At 36.0% G+C, this 24,871-nt stretch overlaps 1 protein-coding gene across 8 annotated transcripts in view; it reads right to left on the bottom strand.

The window, feature by feature from the left end:
• LOC145690786 (osmotic avoidance abnormal protein 3-like) overlaps nt 1-24,871 on the bottom strand; it is a 311,449-nt gene that overhangs the window by 36,013 nt on the left and 250,565 nt on the right. For all 8 annotated transcript variants that reach the window (XM_081766046.1, XM_081766048.1, XM_081766047.1 and 5 more), the window contains exons 11-13: nt 21,795-22,020; nt 15,861-16,021; nt 6,800-6,900 (exon numbers count right to left, since the gene is read on the bottom strand). In XM_081766046.1, coding sequence (XP_081622172.1) covers nt 6,800-6,900; nt 15,861-16,021; nt 21,795-22,020 — 488 coding nt within the window. The remainder of the gene's footprint in view (nt 1-6,799; nt 6,901-15,860; nt 16,022-21,794; nt 22,021-24,871) is intronic.

The raw sequence follows: 24,871 nt of genomic DNA, 5'->3' as shown, positions 1-24,871 counted from the left end.
ATTTATGTTATTTCATTTTTATTGTAACTAAGGACGTAAATTTCTATACAATGTAAACAATTGATAATTTTTTTTTTTTTTTTTTTTTTTATCTGCATTGTTACTTATAATCGTGATATGTGTCAGTTTACTTTGGAAAACAACGGCAAAAATGTCATTTACATACTGCCATGAAATAGGATAACAGTTAAAAACTATGGAAGATTTCGTGAATGTTCGCAAAATTTTGTTTAAGTTTCAACACTGAGTTTAGTTTGAGTCCTAAGTACGTGTTTGTGGTATATGTAGTTTTACCTTACGTTCTTTTGATTCACAGAAATATTTCAATTCGAATCTTATCGGTTGAAATGTTTAAGATATTAATTAAAGAAATATTAATAGTAAAATATTTCTCACAGCTATTATGCAAGAAGTATTTTTTCAGTTACTAAAAGAAAGCAATTAGATATTATACTTATGTTTGTAAATTTAAATGTTTTCCTACTTTACTAAATTGCTTTCATGTGAGTATGAAGAGTTGTCTAAAACGGCATTGCAACATTTGATGCCTTTACTTATGTGAGCAGACCTTTTCTGCTCTTTGCAGTATTAAAACCTTAACGCGAAATCGTCTTAATGTGGAATCGAACTAAGATTAATGGTGACAAAACTTATTCCGGATTTCAGTGCAATTATGGAAAAACCCATCAATTTCATTCCTCACATTAATGACCCCACATTTGAAAACATCGTTTATCAAGTGAATTTCCTACTTTAAAAAAAAGGGGGGGGGGATTTTTCGTCTTGAAAGACTGTTTTCAATTAAAATTACGTTTACTAGGAAACAACCATGTATCTTTAGAATAAATTACTTATTGGATTATTTTTCTTGATCTTTTTCTTGTCAGTGGTAATTCTAATCAGTATATTTTTAAAATGTGAAATTTCACATAGTATTGCAAAGGGGTCCGCAGATTACTTTCCGAATGAATAAGGGGTCCTCGTTATCGGAAAGTTTGAAAACCACTCAAAGGCGCCCATGTTATGGTTTCCAAAGCGGGGGGGCAAGTATAAGAGACATTTCAAATGTAGTCTCAAATTTTGTGGTAACTATTCTAAAATATATATTGGGTTTTCGATCTTCCGAAGCACAATTTCCTCTAAAGGGGGTGGGGGCGAGCGCCCCACTTTACCCCCCCCCCCCTGATAGGCGCCCTTGGAACCACTGCTCTAAAATTAACAAATTTTCTTACTATGATATAGTACATAGCAAGGGAAAACGCAAAGAAGGCACTTCTTCTTGGATAAACAGATGCAGATTTGAAAGGTTCTGTATGATCATACTTGTTCGAACTATCCATTTAAAACTGTATTTTCAAACAAAATTCTTCGTTTACGTTTGACGTTAACCTAAAACAAGAACTTATTGTGGGCTTTATAGATACTTGTATCTGATTTGTCACTGCTTTTTCCATCTTTTCTTAGCAATAAACTGTCAGGTGATCGTGGTAAACCAATGGAAAAGATATCGGAAAGGTAAAATAATTCATTTGAGTTTCTCATTCTACAATTAACCCTGTAAGAACAAGAATTTTAGGAATGATCCAAAAAGTGGATCAAAAGTTTCCGATCTTGGCCAAGAATTTTAGGAATGATCAAAAAAAATGCATCATGAGATTGCGATCTTGCCCAATAATTAGTTTTTGGATACGGGCCCACAAAATTTTTGAACGACCTTTAAATCGTACTGAGTTAAGTAATAGTTTGGGTTTGACTACACTGTATGTAGTTCTGCAGATATAAGGCATGCAAGAAAGTTTTTGATCCAAATATATTGGATCTTGGAGCAGGGGCCACAACATTTTTAAACAAGTCGAGTTTTTGTATTTTCTACGGAATAAACACATCATACTGAGTTAAGTGATAATTTGGGTTTGTACACTATATGTAGTTGTCCAGATATAAGGCATACAAGAAAATGTTTGATTGCTATATATTGGATCTTTTGATCGAATAAAAATAAACGAAAAATTCAATATTAAACTCTTATGTGGATAATAAAATGTGATAAAATGCGATACTATTTTGTTTCGTGCTAAATGTTCAATTAGCGATACAAAGAAAAAAAAATATGTATAAAACAAAGTGCAACATAATGTACTGTATATTATTAATTAAGCTCGAAAGACATATCAAACAGTTTTCACTAGTTTTAGGAATGCATTCTATGTCAAAATTATTAAAATTTATTTCTGAACTAATAGTAATAGTTCGTTCAAAACTATATGTTTATAGGAAAATGATACTTGTATTTTTTTCTGGTAATTTGCAATGTTTACAGATAAGTAAAACTTTGGTTAGTACACGATGAGTGATATAAGGGCAACAACTTGTGACAATATTATATGTTTTCTAAAACTATTGTATAAATTAGTAGTTCAGATATTAATATAGAAAAAAGATTACTTATTACGGGTAAAGATGTGCACAATGATAGTAATATATTTAATTATCTATTTAATCTAAACATTCCCTATTCATTTAATATTATTTTAACTCATCTTTTAATATTTATCTGTATATTAATTTTAGTAGTCTGATTACTGTACTATAACTTGAAATCGTCTCAAACGGACCAAAAAATGCATTAGAAATTATGTTTGTTTAGAAGTCCTAATTGTGATATGTATATAAAGAGCTGCTCTCTTGAAGTGCTTATATTAAGTTTATTTATTTATCTATTTATTTAGTGCAGCGTTATGCTTACGTACTTCTTAATGTTTGGTTCCATAATTAGCATATTCATGTATTTTATTCATGTGTGATGTTTAAACGTGATGTGTGTGATGTCACGAGCCATATTCATTTTAAACCTGTACAAGAATGTGAAACTCTTGTACAATTACTAAAGTTATTTCACATTCTTGAGACCTACTTTAGTTTCTTTGCATTAAACCGCCGCGTAAATAAATGTCTCCATAAATAAACCCTCTCTCCATCTCTATACATTTATAACTTTGTTTTGATCCGGTCTCAGACCTTCATTAAAATGTCATGGTCATCATTTTCATCATCATCGTCATCTCCTGGCAGAATTCCCAATCTGGCAGGTGCTGTTCGAGAAGGCGCACGGCCTCCAGGTTGTATTCGACTGTTCGGAAGGTTCGAAGTTGTATTCCCTGAATTGCAACATGCGAAGAGATTAATTAGAATATTAGTTGGTGAAGTACCATAAGTTAAGAATAGAGAACAAGACTAAAGGAATAAATGTATGGTTTATATATTTATGCTTCTGTTTCTGGTCAGCTGTGGAAAGGAATTCGCATTAATTATTTTAAAATATTCTCATTCTGTCCAAGGAACGCTGAACTGGGAGTCATAAAGGTACTAATCCATGCAAAACGTTCAACATTTTGTAATTAATAGTTATTTATTGAGCAGTTACTAATTTACAACTTGTAGTTCTTTTCATAAATCTTGAACAAGAAAAGAAAGAAACTTTTCAAGGTTAGTATATTTCCTGTATTTCCTCACAACAGAATGTGCAATCAAAGACACGCACACATACAGAAAAAGAAAAAAGAAAAGAGTAGAAGGAAGCTACGTACGTCACTGGATAGCCCTGGGTACGTACTACATACACGCAAAAGATTAACCCTGTAGTCATGTAGCTCCGAGGATTTACTTGATTGTGAACAGTCGTAGTGTAGCTTGATTATATTGTCATAAAGTTGAGTGTCAAAACTCAGGTTATAAACTTTTAAGGTAGTGGTTATTTGCTGTACTTTTTAGTAATTTTTTTTATGGTATCTTTGTCTGAAAACATATAATCAATCACTAATCGAAACAACTTTCGTTGCCTACGTGGTAATTGTCCATAGATAGTGTTCATAGCAAACGAATAATCAACACACAAATTAAAACTCATCTATCTCCTTCAATATCTTAAATGTATTGTTACCAAATTATCCTCTTGAGCTCTTGTGCATTTGCACAGGTTTCAATGACTTGTGTGCTGGTATACATATCCTTTTCTGTATTCGGAGCATTTTACTTGAGTATTATAACAATAAACTTTTCGGAGACCTATGGATACAGGATTGATCTTCCTTTTGTGTGTGCATAGTACAGACTGATAGTTATCCAGTGTCTCAGGCAGTTTTATTCGCAGTTTTATTTAAATGCAAATTTATTCATTCAGGGGTTTTCCCATCTTAAAACTAAAACAACTTTTTCTTGTAGGAAATAAAATTCTTAACATTACGAGCAAATCTAAACATTTAAATTCATATGAAACGTTATACTGTACATACACATTATCAGTTTAACCTTTCATAGTATTAATTCTCTTCCGTCCACCTTGTATTCTTCCATTGAAAATATTACAACTATAGTACTCGCGCCGAGTCGTGAAGCTTGGGCTCTAAACCAATCATAGAAATATTTTGCTTGAGCTCCAACACATCGGAAAACTTCGGTCCCCAAGTGTGCGCTCGGGAAGCAGCTCCACGAATTGTACCGAAGTTTTCCGATGTGTTGGCGCTGAAGCAAAATATTTCTATGATTGGTTTAGAGCCCAAGCTTCACGACTCGGCGCGTACTATAGTCATATCATTGATAAGTATACATAAAATCTGGAATCATAGAAAACAACAAATTTTTAGATTTTCTGTCTTTGCAGAAGATGATAGAGAGATGCCGTTAAGTGTTGAGGAATTCATGATTCTGTCTCATAGAGATTATAGTCAGAGGGAAGGCGCCCAAGAATTTAATTGATTGCATCCAAATTAGGTGCATATTACACTCAGTTGCATAATGAAAGACAGGCAAACCTCAAGGGAACAAAGTCTGTAGTAGATAAACAAGGCATACAGGAGCAGATAGTGTGCTGCAGAACTCCTAAATATTTAAGAAATCTGTCCGCAGAATATTCGTAGATACGAAGGCTTATGGAAATTTCATCCACCAGGTTTTGAAATGCAATGAATGGGATCCCACCACATTGCAGTAGTATGTTTCATATCAGACTTCAGAAGATATGTCACTTTGACGGTTTAGGACGCTATATCGCCTCACAAATATTGTATTAATAATATAATTGAACATATATAAGTAATGTTGAAGATAAATAAAATGAAAGATCTTGAAAGAGAATATAAAAAAAATGCTTAACAGATAAATAAAAAATATGGACAATACAAGTTATAGGTTATTTATTCAAGAGATAATTCTGTTTGAAATTCTAAAAGGCACTTCGTCCTGGCGATTCAAAGTGATTATCTTCACAATCTGGCACTGTGATTTGAATAAACAAGTTCTGAAGTGTCACAGCACAGTGATTGTTTATAGGAGTTCAAGGTCAACTTTGTGCATTTTTTTTTAAAAAAAATGTTTATTATTACTAGTATTATTATTTGAAAAAGTTTGATGTGTTTGGTAACACAAAAATGGGTCCAAACGTGTGTGCACTTATCTCGTCTAATGCTAGGATCCTACAAAAGTTCATAGGATTGTTGCTGTAACTACTTCAAATTGTAGATTCCTGAGTGATCGTGGATGTGAGTTACCGACAAAAGAAAGTGAACGTGTATGATCAAGTGAGCTTTTTCGAAGACAAACGAGTGTTAATAAAATATCATTTTCATCATAGTACGTCGGCAGTGTCAAGTTATTGAGTTATCCAAGTATGGAGATGTCCAAGCAGGGATCTCAAAGAACTGTGCATAAATGATTTGCCATTTCCAAACCGGCCATTGAATTCCAGCGGGTAAAGCACGGAGAGATTGGTCCCGAACCTTAGTATCGAGTGCCAGTTAGACTCCATTCAGTGGATTGTGGCTGAAGAACCAATCATCAACTTGAAATGTTAGTTGAGCGAACCAAGATCCCGAAAACAAGCGTGTAAAGAAAAATTTTCACTGAAGAATTTCACTTTAAAAAAAAAAAAATCGCCAAATTGAGTGCCACATGTTCTGAAGGCAGAAAAAGGGAAACATCATGTCCAATTTTCGGTAGATTTCATGAGGTTTGGGAATACATATCCAAATTCGACAAATCTGATTATTAGAGAAACATGGTTTTTCAAACTCTGCTCATGTAACACCAAAGCATGGCCTGGTCTAATCTGCAAAATGTACACAACCGCCGAAAGAGAGAAAACGTCAGAAATCGACGATCAAGGTTGTTTTATGTTTCTGTGTGCAAGAACAACATAGTGGCTCTCACCATCTTTCATGACGGGTAAACAGTAACAACCCATATTTAGGCCACGAATTATTTATCCGTAGTTTTCAGTAATTTGCAACAGCAGCCCACCGATTCGTTGCACAACTGGCTCCGACATTTATATATATACATAAAACATTGATTCTATTCGTTCTTTAGGAATCTAACTTCTGCAGGCAACAAGTTCTTACTCACCCAACCTTATTCCTGGATTTGTGGCTTTCCCTAAAAATAAAGTAAACATACGTAGCAAATGGTATAAGGATCATAAACATCTGATCAACGCCCGGACTGCATGCCGAACTCCGAAATCTGACACCTGTTAATTTTCAGGACTGCTTTTAAAGTAGATTTACAGACTACAAAAGTATGTATAGGTGAAAGTTGTATGTAAAAGCGAATAGACGGGTTTCTGAAAATATAACTAGTACTCCTTATCATTAATTATTCTAAGTGCACTAACTTTTGGAACCCGCCTCGCATATTTATTGTCACTGATACGATACTTACTACCTTAACTTCGTTTAACCATATTTCTTGAAAACTGGTTTTAACTATGTTAATGCTAAATTAATACAGTTGAAATGATTATTACCTGCTGGTGGCAGTTTGGTCCTTGTAGTAATAAGTTCAGGAATTTTCCATTTTTGCAAGTCATCACTCCATATTGCTTCTTGTTTTATTTTATCGATATTGCTGTAATTAAAAAGGAAACTATTTTCAATATCTGATATATATATATATATAAAATATTTTATTGCTATAAGACCTATAATTATTTAGTAGTAGTAGTAGTAGTAGTAGTAGTAGTAGTAGTAGTAGTATTTAAGAGACTATCTATAGAGCGTTTCACTCTTAGATTGCAGTACAGAGTAAATGGAGCGCGCTGTTGCCACATTTCTTTCGCCATATGTTTTCTTCTCGAGAAAGAACAAGAAAGACAAAAAGAGTGACAGAGTCTGTAAATAAAGCTTTCCTTAAATTCATATATTTTTAACCCTTTTTACATTTCATTCAGTCAAATTCACTTGGAACGGCTAATTGGAGGGTATGAAACAACATCTAATAATTGCGTTAGAAATTTCTTTTTATGATGGTTGCAATAAAATTTCGATAAGGGCAGTATGAAATCGAAAGAACATATGAAAGGAATAGAAAACATATGATTGAAATCAGGGGCGGATCTAGGGGGGCGATCGCGCGAAAGCCCTCCACAAGAGGGAACTTTCTTATTTTATATATATAAATGAAACCCATCCCAGAGCTTGGAGCTCTTAAAAGTAGCTCTAAGTAGCAGTATTACAATCCACCGCCCCCAGAAGTCCGCCCCCTGATTGAAATAAATGACAGACTAAAGAGTTTCACACAGAAATTTCCTGTAACAATTGTACAGCAAACGAAGGAATAGCAATGGGTAAAATACTGCTACTGAAGTTGGATAAGAATGAAAACTGGAGTAGTGTGATAGTGATACGTGTCGAGAAAATATTACGTATGAAAGCACTCATTTTTCTGTATTGCGAAACGCAAAATATCCGCAAATCCAATTCCGTTTGTCAAATAAAAGTTACATCGTTAAGTATACTGTGAAGACGGCTGCTCCCCACTTCCGATGGTTTAGATCCGCGGAACAACAGTATGATATTTAACAAATACCAGGAGGTCTAAATGAACCATCGCACTATAGTAAGAAGAGATAAACTGATGAACTGGACAGGGGGCCTATCTATTAATGAATTATGGCAAAGAAGTTTGGATAGCGTAGACAAGAAGAAAATAAAAAAGGCCCTTATAAGAACCAAAAATGGCGGAACATGATTGGTTGGAAAGTGAACACGGAGACTTAAGGGATTGGCTGAAGGCCTCAGCAAATAGAAATTAAACTTTTTTTATATAACAATGACTATATATATGTCTGTTAAAAGAACTTTAAAAGAAAATTGTTCGTAATAATGACTATATCTGTATTTTCAATTATTTTGTATACTGTCTGAGGAAGGATATGTTAGATATCCGAAACCGTTACATATTATAGTTTAAAATACAGTGGGTTTGAAGCTTTGGTCAGTGTTTCTTTTGTTAAAAGAAATTATAAATGCATTTGTGAATTTTAACGAAAGATTTGTAAATATAAAATAAAAAGGAGAAAAGACGCATCCTAAATACCTTTTAATCACTTTCACTGCTTCCACTTAGTACCGAAAGTGTTTATTTGACCCTCTCTCCCACGCAGGCTACTAATTGAACGTCTTTTCCGGACTTCACTCTCCATGACGAACAATACAGTAAATACGACACTGCACAAGACACATCAAATATTTTAAATATTTCAACATTCTACAAATGTAATGGTGAATAGGAACTGAATCGCCCTGGTTTCTATACTCACTTCTGACACCTCAGACACACATTTTCAAACTGGAAACCGAACAAGAATGAAAAGATACCCTATTATATCTGTTCTAAACAAACGCACAAGTTGTGACTAAATCACGTTTAGTGACAGCCAACAAGGTACAGATAGTTGGGCGAAGAAACAAAGCCACACAGAATAATCAAACTCTCCGAAAATATATTTTGTTTCTTTCATGCTTCCTAAAGAAACATAGGGGGAAAAGAACAAAGAGCCTTTTCATTCTGTTTTGTGAGCTCATGTTGTTATTTGTTATGAACGCTTTTTTTTTTTTTTTTTTCATCTGCGTATCCACAGTAAATAAGAAAAATGGAATTACAAACGAAACCAACTTTTGCTGTCAAAATGTTCAGCATTCGAAAGGACATTAGAGACCATGTGCGAACTGTAAACGAATCAATTACAAAAGCTTATAACTTTTCATCACCAATGAGTGAGGAGTTTTATTATTAACAGATATTGGCCTGCATTTTCCTCTTCAATAGATATTGATCTTCTGAAGAAACAGTTGGTTTTTTTAGAGTACCAACTGCATTTTTGTCATTTATGTTATTGCTAACTGAATTACTATCCTGATTCGTGTTCACTACTTACTATTCACCCGCGATTGAAATTTGTCTTTCTTGGAAGAAAGAAAATAAAAACTATACGTCTGAATGTTAGTCTCATATATATACATATATAATATCAAGGGAAACGAGCGAAGTAAGTGAAACGTAAGATTGAGTGAAGTTGACGCAATGTTTCTCGTAAGTGTGGTCTAGGATTCGATTTTGCGATCATGCGTCTGTTAAGCAGTAGATTCGTGTTCGCATAGCATCAACAGTGAATACTCATCGGTATAGCAAGAAACTCTATATCAGTGACTTTAAAACAAACATTATAAGGAAAATAACATTGGCAAGATTTGTCACTGCCTTTCTTCTGGTCAGATGCGCGCGCTTAGGAAAGTTGACTCTTAACACAAAGCCATAAAACCTAAATAAAGAAAGATATCAACCTGCAATTTTTTTAAAAAAATAACTTCAATCATTTCAACATTTTTCTCGCTTTGCACCCCCATCTAACGTGAAAAATAAAAAAGTTTCTCACTAGCCAACTTTTTACATATTGCATTGCAATAGTGTACGCACTTTCTCTTACATTTTATTTTTTTATTTTAAAATTCCGAAAGATTTTTTGAATGCAAACTTTTCCAACATTGACATCAAATATGGTGTTAATACCTGTTTAAGTTTCAACTTTGTATCTCTTATAGCTCCGAACTTACGACGTGATATATTTAACGCAACGTTAGAATTTGCCATTAGTAAGATTGCACTGTTTTATTTCAATACTTTAACATTCTTCTTGATATGGGAAAAACAGATTATTTCATAGAGAATACAATGTTCTACAATAACCTATCCGTATCTAGTAAAAAGAAAAACTATTTCTAAAATTCAGGCTAAGTTTGGCAACAATGGGCATAAGGAAAAGCATTGCCATTTACTCCTGTACTACAATCTAAGGGTGAGACGCTCTATAGTTGCTGTCTATAGAAAATAAACTTTGTTATCAATTTGGAATTTTATTCAGTAAAACTGTAAGAACTTCACATATGTTTCTCTTTTTTTTTTCCACGTATACAGGATGTTAATAACTTGTTAATAACTTACATCGAGATGGTTTCTTACGTCAAAGTAAGAGAAAAAAAATACATAGGTATGTGAGGAAAAGTGTATAGTTTGAGAGCTAGGGCCGTCCGAAATGCGTAAAAAAAAAAAAAATGCATAGATAGTAGCATACGTTATTCCAGACACAAGGAGCCGTGAAGTTGATGGTCCGTAACATTTCTGATTTCCATGTTCACTGCTATGAAGGTTTACTTTTTGCCTGAACCCAGTTTTAAGTCTGAGCATATCTGGGAATTATGTTGGTAGCAGAGGTAAATGTGCGGGGGAACGCGGGAGACGCCATCCCCCACTTCCAAAATTTATGTATGGCGTCCCCCCAGTTCATAAAAAATTACAATGGGCAAAGATAGGCAGGGGACGGTGTGACGTCATGCCGCTACCTACCGTCCCCCTACCTTTTCAGATCCACTTTTACCCCAGGTTGGCAGTATGTTTGGGAATTATGCCCTGTGTGGAATCCTTCACACATACACGGTACATTGTTGATATATGAATTTTTAGATGGCGTAAGATTTCTTTTACGCTGATATGGACCATCATTCCACAGTTTCTCTTGTTCGAAATAGCGGGTGTTGCAATGTATCTTCTATGAATTTGAACGGCCCTAGCTCTGAAATTATGCACTTTTCTTCACAGGTCCATATGAACTGTCTTTCTTATTTTGATGTAAGAAATCACCTTTTACAGTTTGTCGATATAGTTCACTAACACCCTGTATCATATATAAGGTGTTCGGAAACGACACCAGAAGGCTGAGATATTAATCCTGACACGAAAACATGAACAAGATTATAAACCAACATGGGTGAGTAAATGCAACAATTTTGAGTAATAGCATGCTGAAAATTTGTCGATACGATACGAAAGGAGTCGTTCCTCGAGAAGGAAATGTCAAATGAAGGTTTGGTAGAAGAACGTATCGATTATTTTAAGCCTAGATTCGATGCACCAACAGATATGAAATGTGTTTCAGTTTCCAGTTTCTGATCTATCAATTTCCGTTTCTAGAAGACTCCATAAGATTTCCTTATGTGCTTCGACAGTAACCCTGTCGCCGCCCCTGTTCAGCTTTCAGTGGCGTGTTAATTGAGTCTAGGCTCAAAATTTCACTGAATGCTCACTGAATTGCGACCACCTATCTAATACTTTGTTACTCCACCTTTTGCTCAGAGGATGGTCTGAACACGGCGTGGCACGGATTCTGGTAGTTAAATGATATGTTTCCACAGGGATCTGACACCATATATGCCTGATGGCATCCCACAATGAGTCCACGGATGTTAGTGCAGGAGTCATGGTACGAAAAACTCGTTCCACAACAGCCCATAAATGTTCTATAGGATTAAGATCCGGTGAATTGAGGTGATTTTGAGTTTAACGCCCCTTTCAGCAGCGAGGTTATATGAGACGAGACCTACTGAGTAACTTGGAATCCGAACCACATGAGCTCCCGCCGGGAATCGAACTCGGGTCTCCTATGCCAAAGGCGCGTACCCTACAGGCCCATATCCAGGGGGTCTAGGGGGACCGGCTCCACCCCTAAATTTTTGCTGACCTTCCTAAAATTTTCACGGTAGGCTTGCAAATGAACTATAATATGGTTGGATCGGACCCCCTAACTTCAGACCCCCCCCCCGCTACATTTTTGGGCTGGCTACCGGACTGGTACGCTAACCGATTAGCCACGAAGTAGCTCTAAGAGTCGATGAGTTAGGGGGCCAATTCATATGCTACAGCTCCATGGAATGTTCTTTAAACCAAGCAAGTAGTCCTGGCTTGGTGGCACCGTGCATTATCGTCCTGGAAAATACCGTCTTCATGTAGATAAAAGCGTTGCATTGTAGGGTGTATGTGATTCTCTAACACATGTAGGCACACAACGGATGTCTTGCTGTAGTCCATGCACCCCAAAATTTGCTAACAAGGGAACCTTCCGAAAATGATAGTTGCAGTGAAAGATGTGACCTATGCCAATTGAAAGAGCTGTAACAGAGATGTTCATTCCCAAAAAATTAGCTGCCCATAGCAATAGGTTCAAGAAATATAAGGGGTGGAAGTTCGGGAAACAGCAAGGTTGAACAAGGGGAGAAAAGTCCAAGTTCCGCAAAAAAAGGTGGGCACGGCTAAATACAATGCTGACAAGTGATGTATAGAAAGAGACTTGCCACAATAGGGAACAAAACAAATGAAGGACACCAGTGGGGTTAACAGTGTTGCCAACTGCAATGAAAAGTACATGTTTTGCAAAGAGCACTATATGAAGTGAGTGCAATATTCAGTGTCAACCTGTAATGTAGAACATAAGATGTGACGTGTATAATCAGTGGTACAATATAACAAAAGAAAATAGAAAAGACAGAAGTACGAAAAATACGGAAAAGACGGAGTTGGCCATAATGCGCCACATTTGATCACGAGCTGTGCATATTAGAATGAACAAAACAAGAAGCATCAACTATGCAGGAAACCGACGTACCTAGAGCCGAAAAGAAAAACGAGTTCCAAAGTTGGCAACACTGGCCATGAACATCCAGACAATTCTAATATAGTTAGGCCACTCGCTTCACAAAAAGAAAATTCCGGCAACAGGCATCACTCGGAATGCATCAATGCTAGAGTGATTGAGGCAATGTCAAGTCGGGGAACATGAAATGGGTTGAAGCAACAACCGATAATAGAAGTAGTGAACATACTGTCATGGTTGGGTCGTATGTGGGAATATACAGGGTGTCCCACCAGACTTTGTGACCTGCAAGATTTGCGAAACAAACAAAAATGTGACGGATCCAGTTGTGCAGGAATGTACCAATGTCAGGGGGTGATAAAAGTCTGTGAGAAGCAAGTGCCCCCAGGATCCCCATCATAGGGCCCCAGGAGCCAACTTCAAAATTTCAAATGGCAACAGAGACCGAGTGGTACCTCTTTCGATAGATCATGGAATGTGCAACAACACCTATAGGAAACATTTGCTATATGAAGCATGGTTTTCAAAATGGCTGCCACAAATATATGTTGTGTCTTAACACGGCATCGAACATTGTGATCTCAAATTGCTGCGAAGCGAAAAGAGATGTTGCAAATCCAATTGCACAGGAATGTACTCATGTCGAGGGTCAAGAAAACTTTGTAAGAAGCAAGTCCCCCAGGACCCTTATCATAAGGCTCAAGGGGTCAACCGCAACATTTCAAATGGGAACAGGGGGCGGATGATATTTCTCTGGATAGATACAACACCGCCTATAGGAAACATTTCCTATATGAAGCACGGGTTTCAAAATGGCCGCCAAAAATGCACGTTGTTCTTCTCACCGAGCAGATATTTTTGGCGGCCATTTTGAAATCCCATAGAGTAAATATTTCTGATATGCGTTGTTGCATATTCCAAGATTTATCGAAAGAAATATAACTCGACCGATGGTGCTATTTGAAATTTTGAAGTTGGCTCCTGGGACCCTATAATGGGAGACTTGGGGGCACTCACAGAAGTTTGTCGCTCGCTGACATGGGTACATTCCTGCACAACTGGATGTGTTACATTTTTTCGCTTTGAAACTATTTCAGTCGCAGAGTTAGGTGGGACACTCTGGATATATATCATATAGGCGGTGATAGTACTGCAGACAGCAGCACACAGCAGATCAAACTATTGATTATGTTTGCTTTCTACAGGTGTGGATATGCGATAAAAAGATCACCAAAGGTTCCGACACCTCTAGTTTACTGTTTCGAGACATTCACAGGTGATCATTGTACATGTGTGACGGATTGGTAGTATTCCGATGTGCTCAGTGCAAATGTATCTTCTGTTTGGACCATTGTCTCATCGAACAATTGCACGTGCAATGTTGACGAGCATGTACAAATGATACGAAGGCTAATGCCTCTTGCCGGAATTTTCTTTTTGTGAAGCGAGTGGCCTAACTATATTAGAATTGCCTGGATTTTCATGGCCAGTGTTGCCAACTTTGGAACTCGTTTTTCTTTTCGACTCTAGGTACGTCGGTTTCCTGCATAGTTGGTGTTTTCTTGTTTTGTTCATTCTAATATGCTCATGATCAAATGTGGCGCATTATGGCTAACTTCGTTTTTTCCGTATTTTTCGTACTTCTGTTTTTACTATTTTCTTTTGTTATATTGTACCACTGATTATACACGTCACATCTTATGTTCTACATTACAGGTTGACACTAAATATTGCACTCACTTCATATAGTGCTCTTTGCAAAACATGTACTTTTCATTGCAGTTGGCAACACTGTTAACCCCACTGGTGTCCTTCATTTGTTTTGTTCCCTATTGTGGCAAGTCTCTTTCTATTCATCACTTGTCAGCACTGTATTTTGCCGTGCCCTCCTTTTTTGCGGAATTTTCACTTTTTCCCCTTGTCCAACCTTGCTGTTTCCCGAACTTCCACCCCTTATATTTCTTGAACCTATTGCTATGGGCAGCTAATTTTTTGGGAATGAACATCTCTGTTACAGCTCTTTCAATTGGCATAGGTTACATCTTTCCCTGCAACTATCATTTTCGGAAGGTTCCCTTGTAAGGTCCGTTCCATTTTTATTCCTTGATCTATTTTTTCTTCCTTTTTTTTAACTTCCATGACCAAGACTCCAGGGGGAGTCGCAAGCTTGGAAGTTTAAAGAAAATTCAGGAATCTCTAAGTAGAATAATAGAATATCCTGAGCGTGGTTTAGCAGTTGTCTGTAGCGCAAATTAGTTTATTAAATTTGTGTCTCCAAGTTGAGAAGATCTCTTGTGAACCTGGCCAACACACAACTTTTCCTTTCTACTCGATTGGAAGTAGTGTTGCCAGCAAATATTACAAAATGCAACTGTTGTTGCGTGAGAGACCTATTTCAATATCTACATTTATTACCACAATTATAGGAACAACTATCACTCACATACATTATATATACATTTTATTCGGTTCCCAGTTGCCTTTCCTTGAAGGACGAAAAAAAAAACTCAATAGCAAGTATGATTCTCAGCTGTGAGAATGAGGGATTGTACTTTAAGAAAATTCCGCGGAACTTGTTTTTCTTTTTTTATGTGTCTGCTTTAGGTTCAACGAAGTTTCAGTATTCGACGGACAATTAACGAAAAATTAATGGAACCATTTTGTTTCTTACTAATTACAAGAGTAACTCGAAGGAGCAACTGGAAGTTCCCTTTCTGAGCAGTATTCCGAACGAAATGCTTGTTGCTGCATTATGTATCTTGAATAGTAATCGGCAAGCATAAGTTTCCGTTAGCCTACGCATTATCATATCGAAATTGTCGAGTGCTAGATATTTCAATAGTTTTGGTCAATTTAGCATGTCAAATTTAACAACCCATTCTTTACTTATTTAAACGGCTTATTTTATCAAATTCCACATTTTGTTACATGACCAAAATATTCAGATTAACTTTTGCAGACTTAATTTCTGATTCATTTTTCTCCAGGAACGATTGGTAGGAACCATAATAACATACAGCTATAACCAAAGAAGGTGTGATAACCAAGGTACCTTATAGTCATAAATAATAGTAGTCTAGAAATTATCAACTACGACAATTACCTATAATTGCAGTCTTTTCTTATTGTGGGTTGTACTTTCTCCAATATGGCTTGAAGCAACTTGATCTGCTGGTCTTGGCGTCGAACTGTTTCCAGATAGTCTGTTCGCTCTTTCTGAAATTCACTGTGCAAGTCCTTGATTTCTTGTTCCATTGCGCGGACCTATGAGAAAATATAAAAATTGTAATCATCCGTTTCTTATTTTTGCAAAATAGACCTACCATAATTTTCAAGCATATTCTGTGAAATGGGTTCCTTACCATTTAGGAGATAGAATTGAGAGAAACAAGAACATGGAAACTGTAAATGGAGGAGAAGTGTCTTTTTACTTATTAGATATAATCTTTAAATCAATTAATATAATCCGAAACTTGTTTTGATTTTAGTCATTTCTTATTATCATCATCATTCGATTCTCTATTTGTAAAGATAGTCGACGAAATAAAGTACTCCTGGAGCGTTTGCGTATAGGCCACTCTGATTTGACGCATAGCTATTTGCTGCAGAGATTGAACCGTCCGTATTGTGAAGAGTGTAGTGTCCCTTTGAGTATTCAGCACATTCTTGTGGAATATTCTGAACACTCAGATCTCAGAGAGCGTTATGGACTGCCTTCTCAACTTACCCGTGTCTTGGGGGATGATCGTGATGTTCTTATCCGGGTACTAAGTTTGTATTTGATTGTGGGGTTGCTCACGTTCTCTGAGTTTTTTTAGTGTGTTTAATTTTTATATTGTTGCTACTTTTTATCTTTTATTCTGCCTTTTCTGTTATCTTTTCCTCCATGTATTGTTATATATTTTATTCCATCTATCTATTCTTTTGTCTTCATTATTTGATCTTTCTTTTTAATATAGCAGCGCTTTTTTATTCGTTCTGGTATTTTCGTTTTAGTTCTTTCTTGCTTTTTACTGTTGCAGTCTGTATTTGAGCAGCCGTGTTAATCATGACGGACACACACAGTCACACTGCTGACGTCCCCATTACCTCCCAATCAATCAATCAATCTTCTTGTAAAGAACATTCCCTTTCTTCGGTGTATTTCACTAATTCCGTCTTTATCATAACTGCTTATATATCATCTTTTACATTGTGAACAAATATAATCTGTAAGAGTGAAATTGAACGATTGATAGGTTTTCTTTTCTTGAAGATACAGTGCGTCATCTGAATGTCCTGATAGTAACTTTTTTTTTTTTTTTTTTTACATAAAATAAACATGAGCACGTCGTAACTGCCTGAATGCTGCAGTTTCTACTTATTTTCATCTTGAAACGTGTTTAACTATTTGAACTGCTCAACGGAGTATTTCCTGGAGCATAGAAACGAAAGACAGAGAAACGCTAGTGTCGTTTGAGTTAAGCATTTTCTATTCCGAAGCAAGTGTGGCGCGCCAATTACGATGCACATTTTATTGGTTGTTCAGCAATATTGCTTTCAGCTAATGAAACCAACAGCTCCATGAAAATGAACCATTGCTGTTTCACTTACGAAAAGTAAAGAACACATGTCAAGTGTTTGAAAAGCTGTGTAAAACTCACCGTGACAATGGTCTAGAATTACGTCAGTGCCAATTATTGTTCACCAAATTCGTGGTGGTCATTTTGAATTCAACGATGTTCCTCGGTCAAAGAGGCCAATAAACCAAAGACATTGATCGAGTCAAGATTAAAATATATGAAAGATTGCAGAACGTGGAACAGAATCAGTCATTCAACTACTCACGATCACCTGAAGAACCTCTGGGATGTATTAGGAAGCTTGATGTTTGGGTTCCACATTAACTCAAAAGAAGTTCGTTTGATGACGTCTGTAGACATCTGTAATATGTTCATTAAATGTGAGAAACTTTCCTTTTCTGAGACGACTGATAACTGGTTATGATAAGTGGATTATTTACTCAATGTGTTGTTCACACGGTCTTGGTTGCGACGTGATTATTCGCCTTAAACGACATGGAAAGTAGGCATTATGGACGGTTATACTCAGAGTAGGATGGTTAAAAATGTCCTGTTTCCCCATGTCCTATCAACGAATTAAACAATTAATTCTATTGTGTAATGTCGGTAATTGAACAGACAGAGACCGAATTCATGATCGAGAAAAGTCCAGAGCTCCTCAGTAATGAAGTTCACAACAACGCGAAACCACACTTTTGATCACCTGTCATAAATTATTGGAACTTTTATTGGACGTGTTTCCACAGCATCCTAACACTCTACCACTGAGCGACCGTCCCTCACAATTTAACCCACAAATCCCCAGTGTATCACAGGTGTCACATTGATTTCCTGTTGACCTTATAAAGTTAGTTTCAACCGTTTTACACAAATACCCATTGTACTTTATAAGTCGCACATAAACCTTTTTAGCAAGCTTTGTTTCGTTCCTTTTCTTCAGGTTTTAGCAATTTAATTCAACTTTTCTTGTCAGTAGTTGCATGTAGCTCATGGAGTTCTCGAGCGCCTTTCAGCTTCCGGATATATTTTATTTATTCCTATGGTAAGTAAGTATTTAAATCCCTAACAATTTATTTTTCCTGTATCTAAAAGGGTCAGTAATTACTCTGGTAAAATAGTAATTGTTCATGCACTTAGTTAAAGTTGTAAATTACGTCTGTTCCTCGCTGAGTCACAGGTGTTACATTGGGTTTCCAATTCATTCAAAAACATTTTTTTGGACATTTCTGTTATCTAGGGCCCTCATTTAGTGTGAACCATGAAAGTTTTGTTCAAAAATTCTTACTTGAACAATGTTTGGGTTTTTGTGGGTTAATGATGATGAAGCAATTGATGGAGTGATGATAATAATAAAAGGAAACGGGAACATTCCAACAGAATTCCACCGACACGATAGGATCCACCATAACCTTACATGTCCTAGCATCAAACCACGTATTTTCTGATGATTACTGAAATGTTGTTCCTTATGAAATGAAGAAAAACCGGCAGATGTAGGAAAATAAAACGGAAAATATCAAGAAAAATCAATTTTAAAAATGGTAGTCTTCTATTGCACAAGTGAGTTCCTTTATTGTGTTATATGTCAACGACTTACCAACAGTTGATACTAAATGTGTTAATATACATTAAGGATTATAAAGAGTAATAATTAATAAATATGTTTTTGAAAATACCAATTTCCAAAACACATTAAAACAGGGAAAGAGAAGAACGTTACAAATTACACAAATATTGGCATCACAAATAAAAACCTAGAAAAAAATTGCTAACAAATACCATGTTCTAGATAAAAATGAAGTTTATATTAGCTAAGTTTTTCGACCATAAAATATTGACACGGTCGATCTTCTTGGGGTTTCGAAATTTGGATTCTGTGTTAAAAAAAATAAAAAAAATACGTGGAATCCATGCCCTGGCGTCCGCTGCAAAGAACTCATTTTATTTTCTGTGCGTGTATGTGGCTGTATATTGGAGGAAATGTGATAACCTTAAGAAAACCCTCGGACTCCATTCTATCTTAGGTTTGGTAATATAACGCACAAGATGATGCCAAAAGATAAACAATACTTAGCGACGAAATTTAATCAAAATCCAGTTGTCACCCTTAATGGATTTCTTAAATTGTGTTATTCGGTTGATCAACAATGAGTCATTCACAAGGAGAGAGAGAGAATTAAATTTAAGATTTCACTGGTCGTCTGCATTTTACGTATAAAACAGAATCTAACGAGCAACAATAAGATGGCAAAAATAAACGACCCATGTAGGCCAATATTTAAGGAATTTAAAATTTTGCCGTTACCCTCTCTTTACATATTTCGACTGCTGTTCTTTGTCAAAAACAACATTGACTTATTTAACACACCATGAATACATAAATATGATACCAGGCGTATGGATAAAAATCCCCACCAAACAGCACTGCACTAAGTTATATGAAAGGAATCCAATGTTTATGGGTACTATATTGTCCAATAATTAGAAGTAAATGCAGAGAAAACTAAATACATGGAAGTGCGTCGGGACCGTAATACGGCAAATTGTGGAGGCGTTAAAATATTAAATAATGCTTTTGATAAAGTGGATACTTTCAAATATTTAGGATCAATATTAACAGACGAAAATCATATTCACGAAGAAATTAAATGTCGACTAAAAGCAGGGAATTCGTGTTACTATTCGGTTCAAAATCTCTTGTCGTCGCGAATTCTGTCGAGGAATTTGAAGCTTAAAATATATAAAACGATAATCATGCCTGTTGTTCTGTATGGTTGTGAAACATGGTCGCTTACTCTGAGGGAAGAACATAGACTGAAAGTATTTGAGAACAGGATCCTGAGAAGAATATTCGGATCCAAGAGGAACGAGAATGGGGAATGGCGGAAGCTTCATAACGAGGAACTACATAATATATATGGTTTACCCAACATTGTTAGGGTCGTCAAGTCTAGGAGGCTTAGGTGGGCAAGTCATGTAGCTAGAATGGAAGAAAGTAGAAACGCTTTCAAAGTCTTGACTGGTAGACCCATAGGAAAACGACCATTAGGAAGACCTAGGCGCAGATGGGAGGATAATATTAAGATGGATCTCGCAGAGATAGGAATACAAAGTAGAAACTGGATGCAATTAGCTAAGGATAGAAGTCAGTGGAGAGCTTTTGTGAACGCGGCACTGAACCTCCGGGTTCCATAGGCCATAGAGTTAGTTAGTTTATATTGTCCAATAAACTTCCTCAGAATATTCGAAGGACAGAACAAAAAGGAGAGTTCAAGAGGTTAATGAAAATTTATCTGTTGCATCACTGCTTTTATTCTGTAAACGAATTTTTAGATATGTAAGTGAATTTGTCTATTCATAGTTTTGGGTAACATAGTAGTTTAATTCAATTGTCTATTGATAGTTTTGGAAATATATATTGTTTTGTACTGCTCTTATATCGTAGATGTAGCATAGTAGTTTAATTCAATAGGTATGTATTTGTCATTACTACGTATTTTATATATTTGTACCCTTGACGAGTCTTATTCATACGCACGTAATCGTGCAATATGGATGACTAAAAAGAAAATGAATGAATGAATGAATAAGGTGTCTAAGAGTAACTGAGTGATTATAGAACTGAATAACTTTTAATCTTTTTTTCAGAATTGAAAACTAGAAAGTTGGAAGTTTTGATTTATTTTACTTTATTTTTTCGTTTCAGAGTCGATGGTTTGAAGACGTTGAAGATATAGAGAGATTATGAATCTATTTTGAAAACCAAGAATTACTGCGTCCCAAAGGCTCTAACGCCGAAGTTTTAATATGAGAAACATACCTTCGGAGACGACTATACGCAACCTGACTACATGTTTTCAACAACAAAAATGTGTACCTGATCTGCGTCGAACAGAAGACTACGTCTCTCTAATACACAGTAGAAGACCAACAATACGTGAGGCTAAAAGTGGCAAACACTTGAAGAATATTATGTACTAACTGAATACCTGTTCTTCGCACGAGGAGAATGCGTTTCATTTTGGACATAAATGGCAATGGAGGTTGAGTTTGGATTTAAACAGCATCGGAAGGGTCATCCCAGCGACCCCGAAATCTATAGATTTGACACTAATATTGGTCATTTTGATCATTTCTATATATCTCCCCTCCTCTCCCGCCCGTAAGGTGGACCGTCAAAGTGAAACGATAAAAGCAATCTATGTTGAAAATTTGATCGAGATCGCTCAGGTGGGTCAAAAGTTATTAAGTCACAAACAAGTCACTTTCAATTCTATATATATATTAAGAACTAATAAGAAAACTTCTGTGTCAACCCTTTTTGTACGTTTGTTTTGGGTCACTGTGTATCTTTAATGGTTACAATAAATTATATTAATTAATGGATTTTTATAAGAATGGCAAAATATAGTACAGGTGTTTGTGTCAGTTTGCCACAACTGTTCGTCTTTAGTAATGAATAGAAAGTTCCTTACCTTTTGTTTAACTCTTTTGAGAGCATCAGTCTTAACTTTGAGCTCCTCCTGGATATCATCGTACACTTTAAGCATAACGCCATCGTCGTCGTCCACTTTCCCCAAGACTTTGGCCAAAACTTCCAGACGCTTCTCTGCCGCCCTTTTCTTCTTCAGTCGCTTCTCCTTCAGCTCTTTGTCATGCGCCCTTTCACCTCCAACCATACTTTCACGGAGCTTTTTTAACCTACGGAAGTTACAAAAACATAAAATAATAACAACTAATAGCAATCTAGTATAGTTCAATCGTCAGCAAAAATAAGTACTCAGTAACATAACAATTTTTCCCAAAATTTTAGTGTTTGAAACTATTTGAGTGAAAGAACTAACCTTCATGGCAATGGTTTGAAAAAGTAACAGTGTCGCGTGCACCTCGCATGAAGGGGTGTGGTTTATGTGCCATGCTAACTAACTCACTCACTCACTCTAAGGCCTATGAAACACGAAGGCTCAATGCCGAATTCACAAAATCTCTCCATTGACTTGTGTCCTCAGCCAACTGGATCAAGTTTCTACTTTGTACTGCTACTTCTGCGAGATCCATCTTAATTTTATCCTTCCAGATGCGCCTAGGTCTTCGTAATGGTCGCTTTCCGATTACATTTGTAGTAATAACTGTCAAAGTGTTCCTACTTTCTCCGATTCGGGCTACATGACCTGCCCATCTGAGCCTCCTAGAGTTAATGACCCTAACAATCGGCGTGCTATTTTCTCAATTTATAATTAATCTGGAAGTGGCAGTAAATTTCATTTCTACCTCTTCTGATTTTAGTAGAGAGATTAGACTCGAAATGGAATATGTTCTTGAGACGTTTAATTGATTCCAGAAAACCGCTCGTCAGCGATCAACGTTAAAACCGGAAATGATTGATTTCTGTCACTTCTGGTTTCAATAACGGGTTAAGACAAAAGATTGTAGTTGTTCTTAGAACGCTAAATCCATTAACAAAGCTTCTCGTTATCCATTATTATTTTTGCTCTATCATCATCATCATCATCATCATCATCATAAGTATTCTGCCATTATTGGCAGGCAACTTGCCGCAACTGACAAGCTTCCATGCTTCACGGTCTTCCGCTAACCTCTTTGTCTTCACGTATGAATTTTCCATTCTGATATCGTCCATCAATTGTAGTCTTTGCTCCCTCCCTTTCTTTCCTGCCACTATACCCTCTAACACTTCCTTCATGATACAGTTCCTTCTTAGCCAATGTCCCACCAGCTTCTCTTTCTCTTCTTAAAAATATCAAAAAATGTTCTTTCTCCCTCGCCATTTCTAACCTCCTCTCATTCGTTTTCCACTCGACCTAGCTAATTCTCTCTATTCTTCTCCACATCTACATTTCAAAACCCTCGAGTTATTTTTCATCATTTTTTTGTGATATCCATGTTTCTGACCTATACAGTACAATATTCTGCACGAAGCATATATAGATAAATATTAAAACCGGAATTTTTAGTGGATTTATATCTCTTTGGGATAGTAGAGATTTATCGCCACCTATTACCGTTTTCCCTCTAGTCGTCAACGTTAAAACCGGACATGATTGACTTATACCACTTCCGGTTTGAATATTACTCCATCAATGAACCCGATACCTAATTTTTGACACTCTACTTCCTGGTCAAAATTTATACTGGTCCATCAAGTATTCCTCAATTTTTTGTCTCCCGGACGGACACACGGACAAACAGAGAGGTTTTGGTAACTGTCTCTACGGTTTAAATTGTCTCTACACTTACATAAACTCCTAATTTTGTGCTTTCTGTATTAATTTGAGGACGTGGAATACAATAGATCTATTTTTTATATATATCCATCCATGGAGTCACGAGTAAAATGACCTCAAATTTGATTTTGTATCCTCTAATACACAAATACGTACTCAAGGAACTATTTGCGTTTAAAATTTTAAGAAATTAAATCATACAGATAGATACTTGCTACTGCTAATTGCTGTACAGCATTAAAATTAACTAATTGTACATATAATGTTCAGGATAAATCCTTGTAGACATATCTTCTTTACTATCCACTACACTTCTTATATTCAAAACTACTACATGCGAATAGGTTTAGTAACAAGAACAATTTAAATGTTCTTCGGTAGAACTACAGAAAATACGGATGTTCTTTACATTATTTAAGAGTGAGTATAAATTGTTAGTTCAAATTCTATTGCTGTGAAAGACGAAACACAATTGAATTGGGAATTTTTAAAAGATCTCATCTCTGACTTTAGGAAAATGTATATATATTTTCAAAAAAATAAATACTGACACAGCTTACGTCTTCTTGCTCTCGTCGTCGAGATGAAGTGCTCCTGGCGCGTCTGCGTATCGGACACTCTCATCTGACGCATGGCTACTTGCTGCGGAGATTGAACCGTCCGTACTGTGAGGAGTGTATAGTCCCGCTGAGTATTCAGCACATTCTTGTTGAATGTCCTGAATACTCAGATCTCAAATGACGTTATGGACTGCCTCGTGCAATTGGTGCAATTGACTCAGTAATGGCGGATGGCATTAATTTTATTGGTGGTGGTGTTCGTTTTATCTACACGTTGCACCTAGCTCATGTTTTCCGAGCATTTTACTTACTCTGTTTCTGCTGCAATTTTAATTTTTACTGTTTTTAAATCTGTTTATTGTTATTGTTATGTGTTTCATCCCGCGTATTTATTATTTTAAATCTTTTGTTTTCTTTTTAGCAGCGTATTTATTGATTTCTATATTTTCTTCCGGTCTTTTTAACCTTGTACGTCTGGCAGTCTGGCAATTGAGCAGTGATATATATATATATATATATATATATATATATATATATATATATATATATATATATATATATATATATTTGTAACAGAAACAAATGACCTTGTTGCTGAAGTCCCCATTTATCAACACAGCCTCCAAAAAACTAAAACGTGATGCTACCGTATATCGTTTTCTATGAAAAAAGATAGGAATCTTGATAAGTTCAAATTATTGTAAGGAATTGCACTTTTCTTGCTGTCACCATTGTAGATACGATTTA

The sequence above is a fragment of the Thermobia domestica genome, chromosome 7 (genome assembly GCF_964235325.1).
Source record: "Thermobia domestica chromosome 7, izTheDome1.hap1.1, whole genome shotgun sequence".
Lineage (NCBI taxonomy): Eukaryota > Metazoa > Arthropoda > Insecta > Zygentoma > Lepismatidae > Thermobia > Thermobia domestica.
The sequence above is the reverse complement of the archived record's forward strand: the minus strand, read 5'-3'. Positions and strand labels throughout refer to the sequence as shown.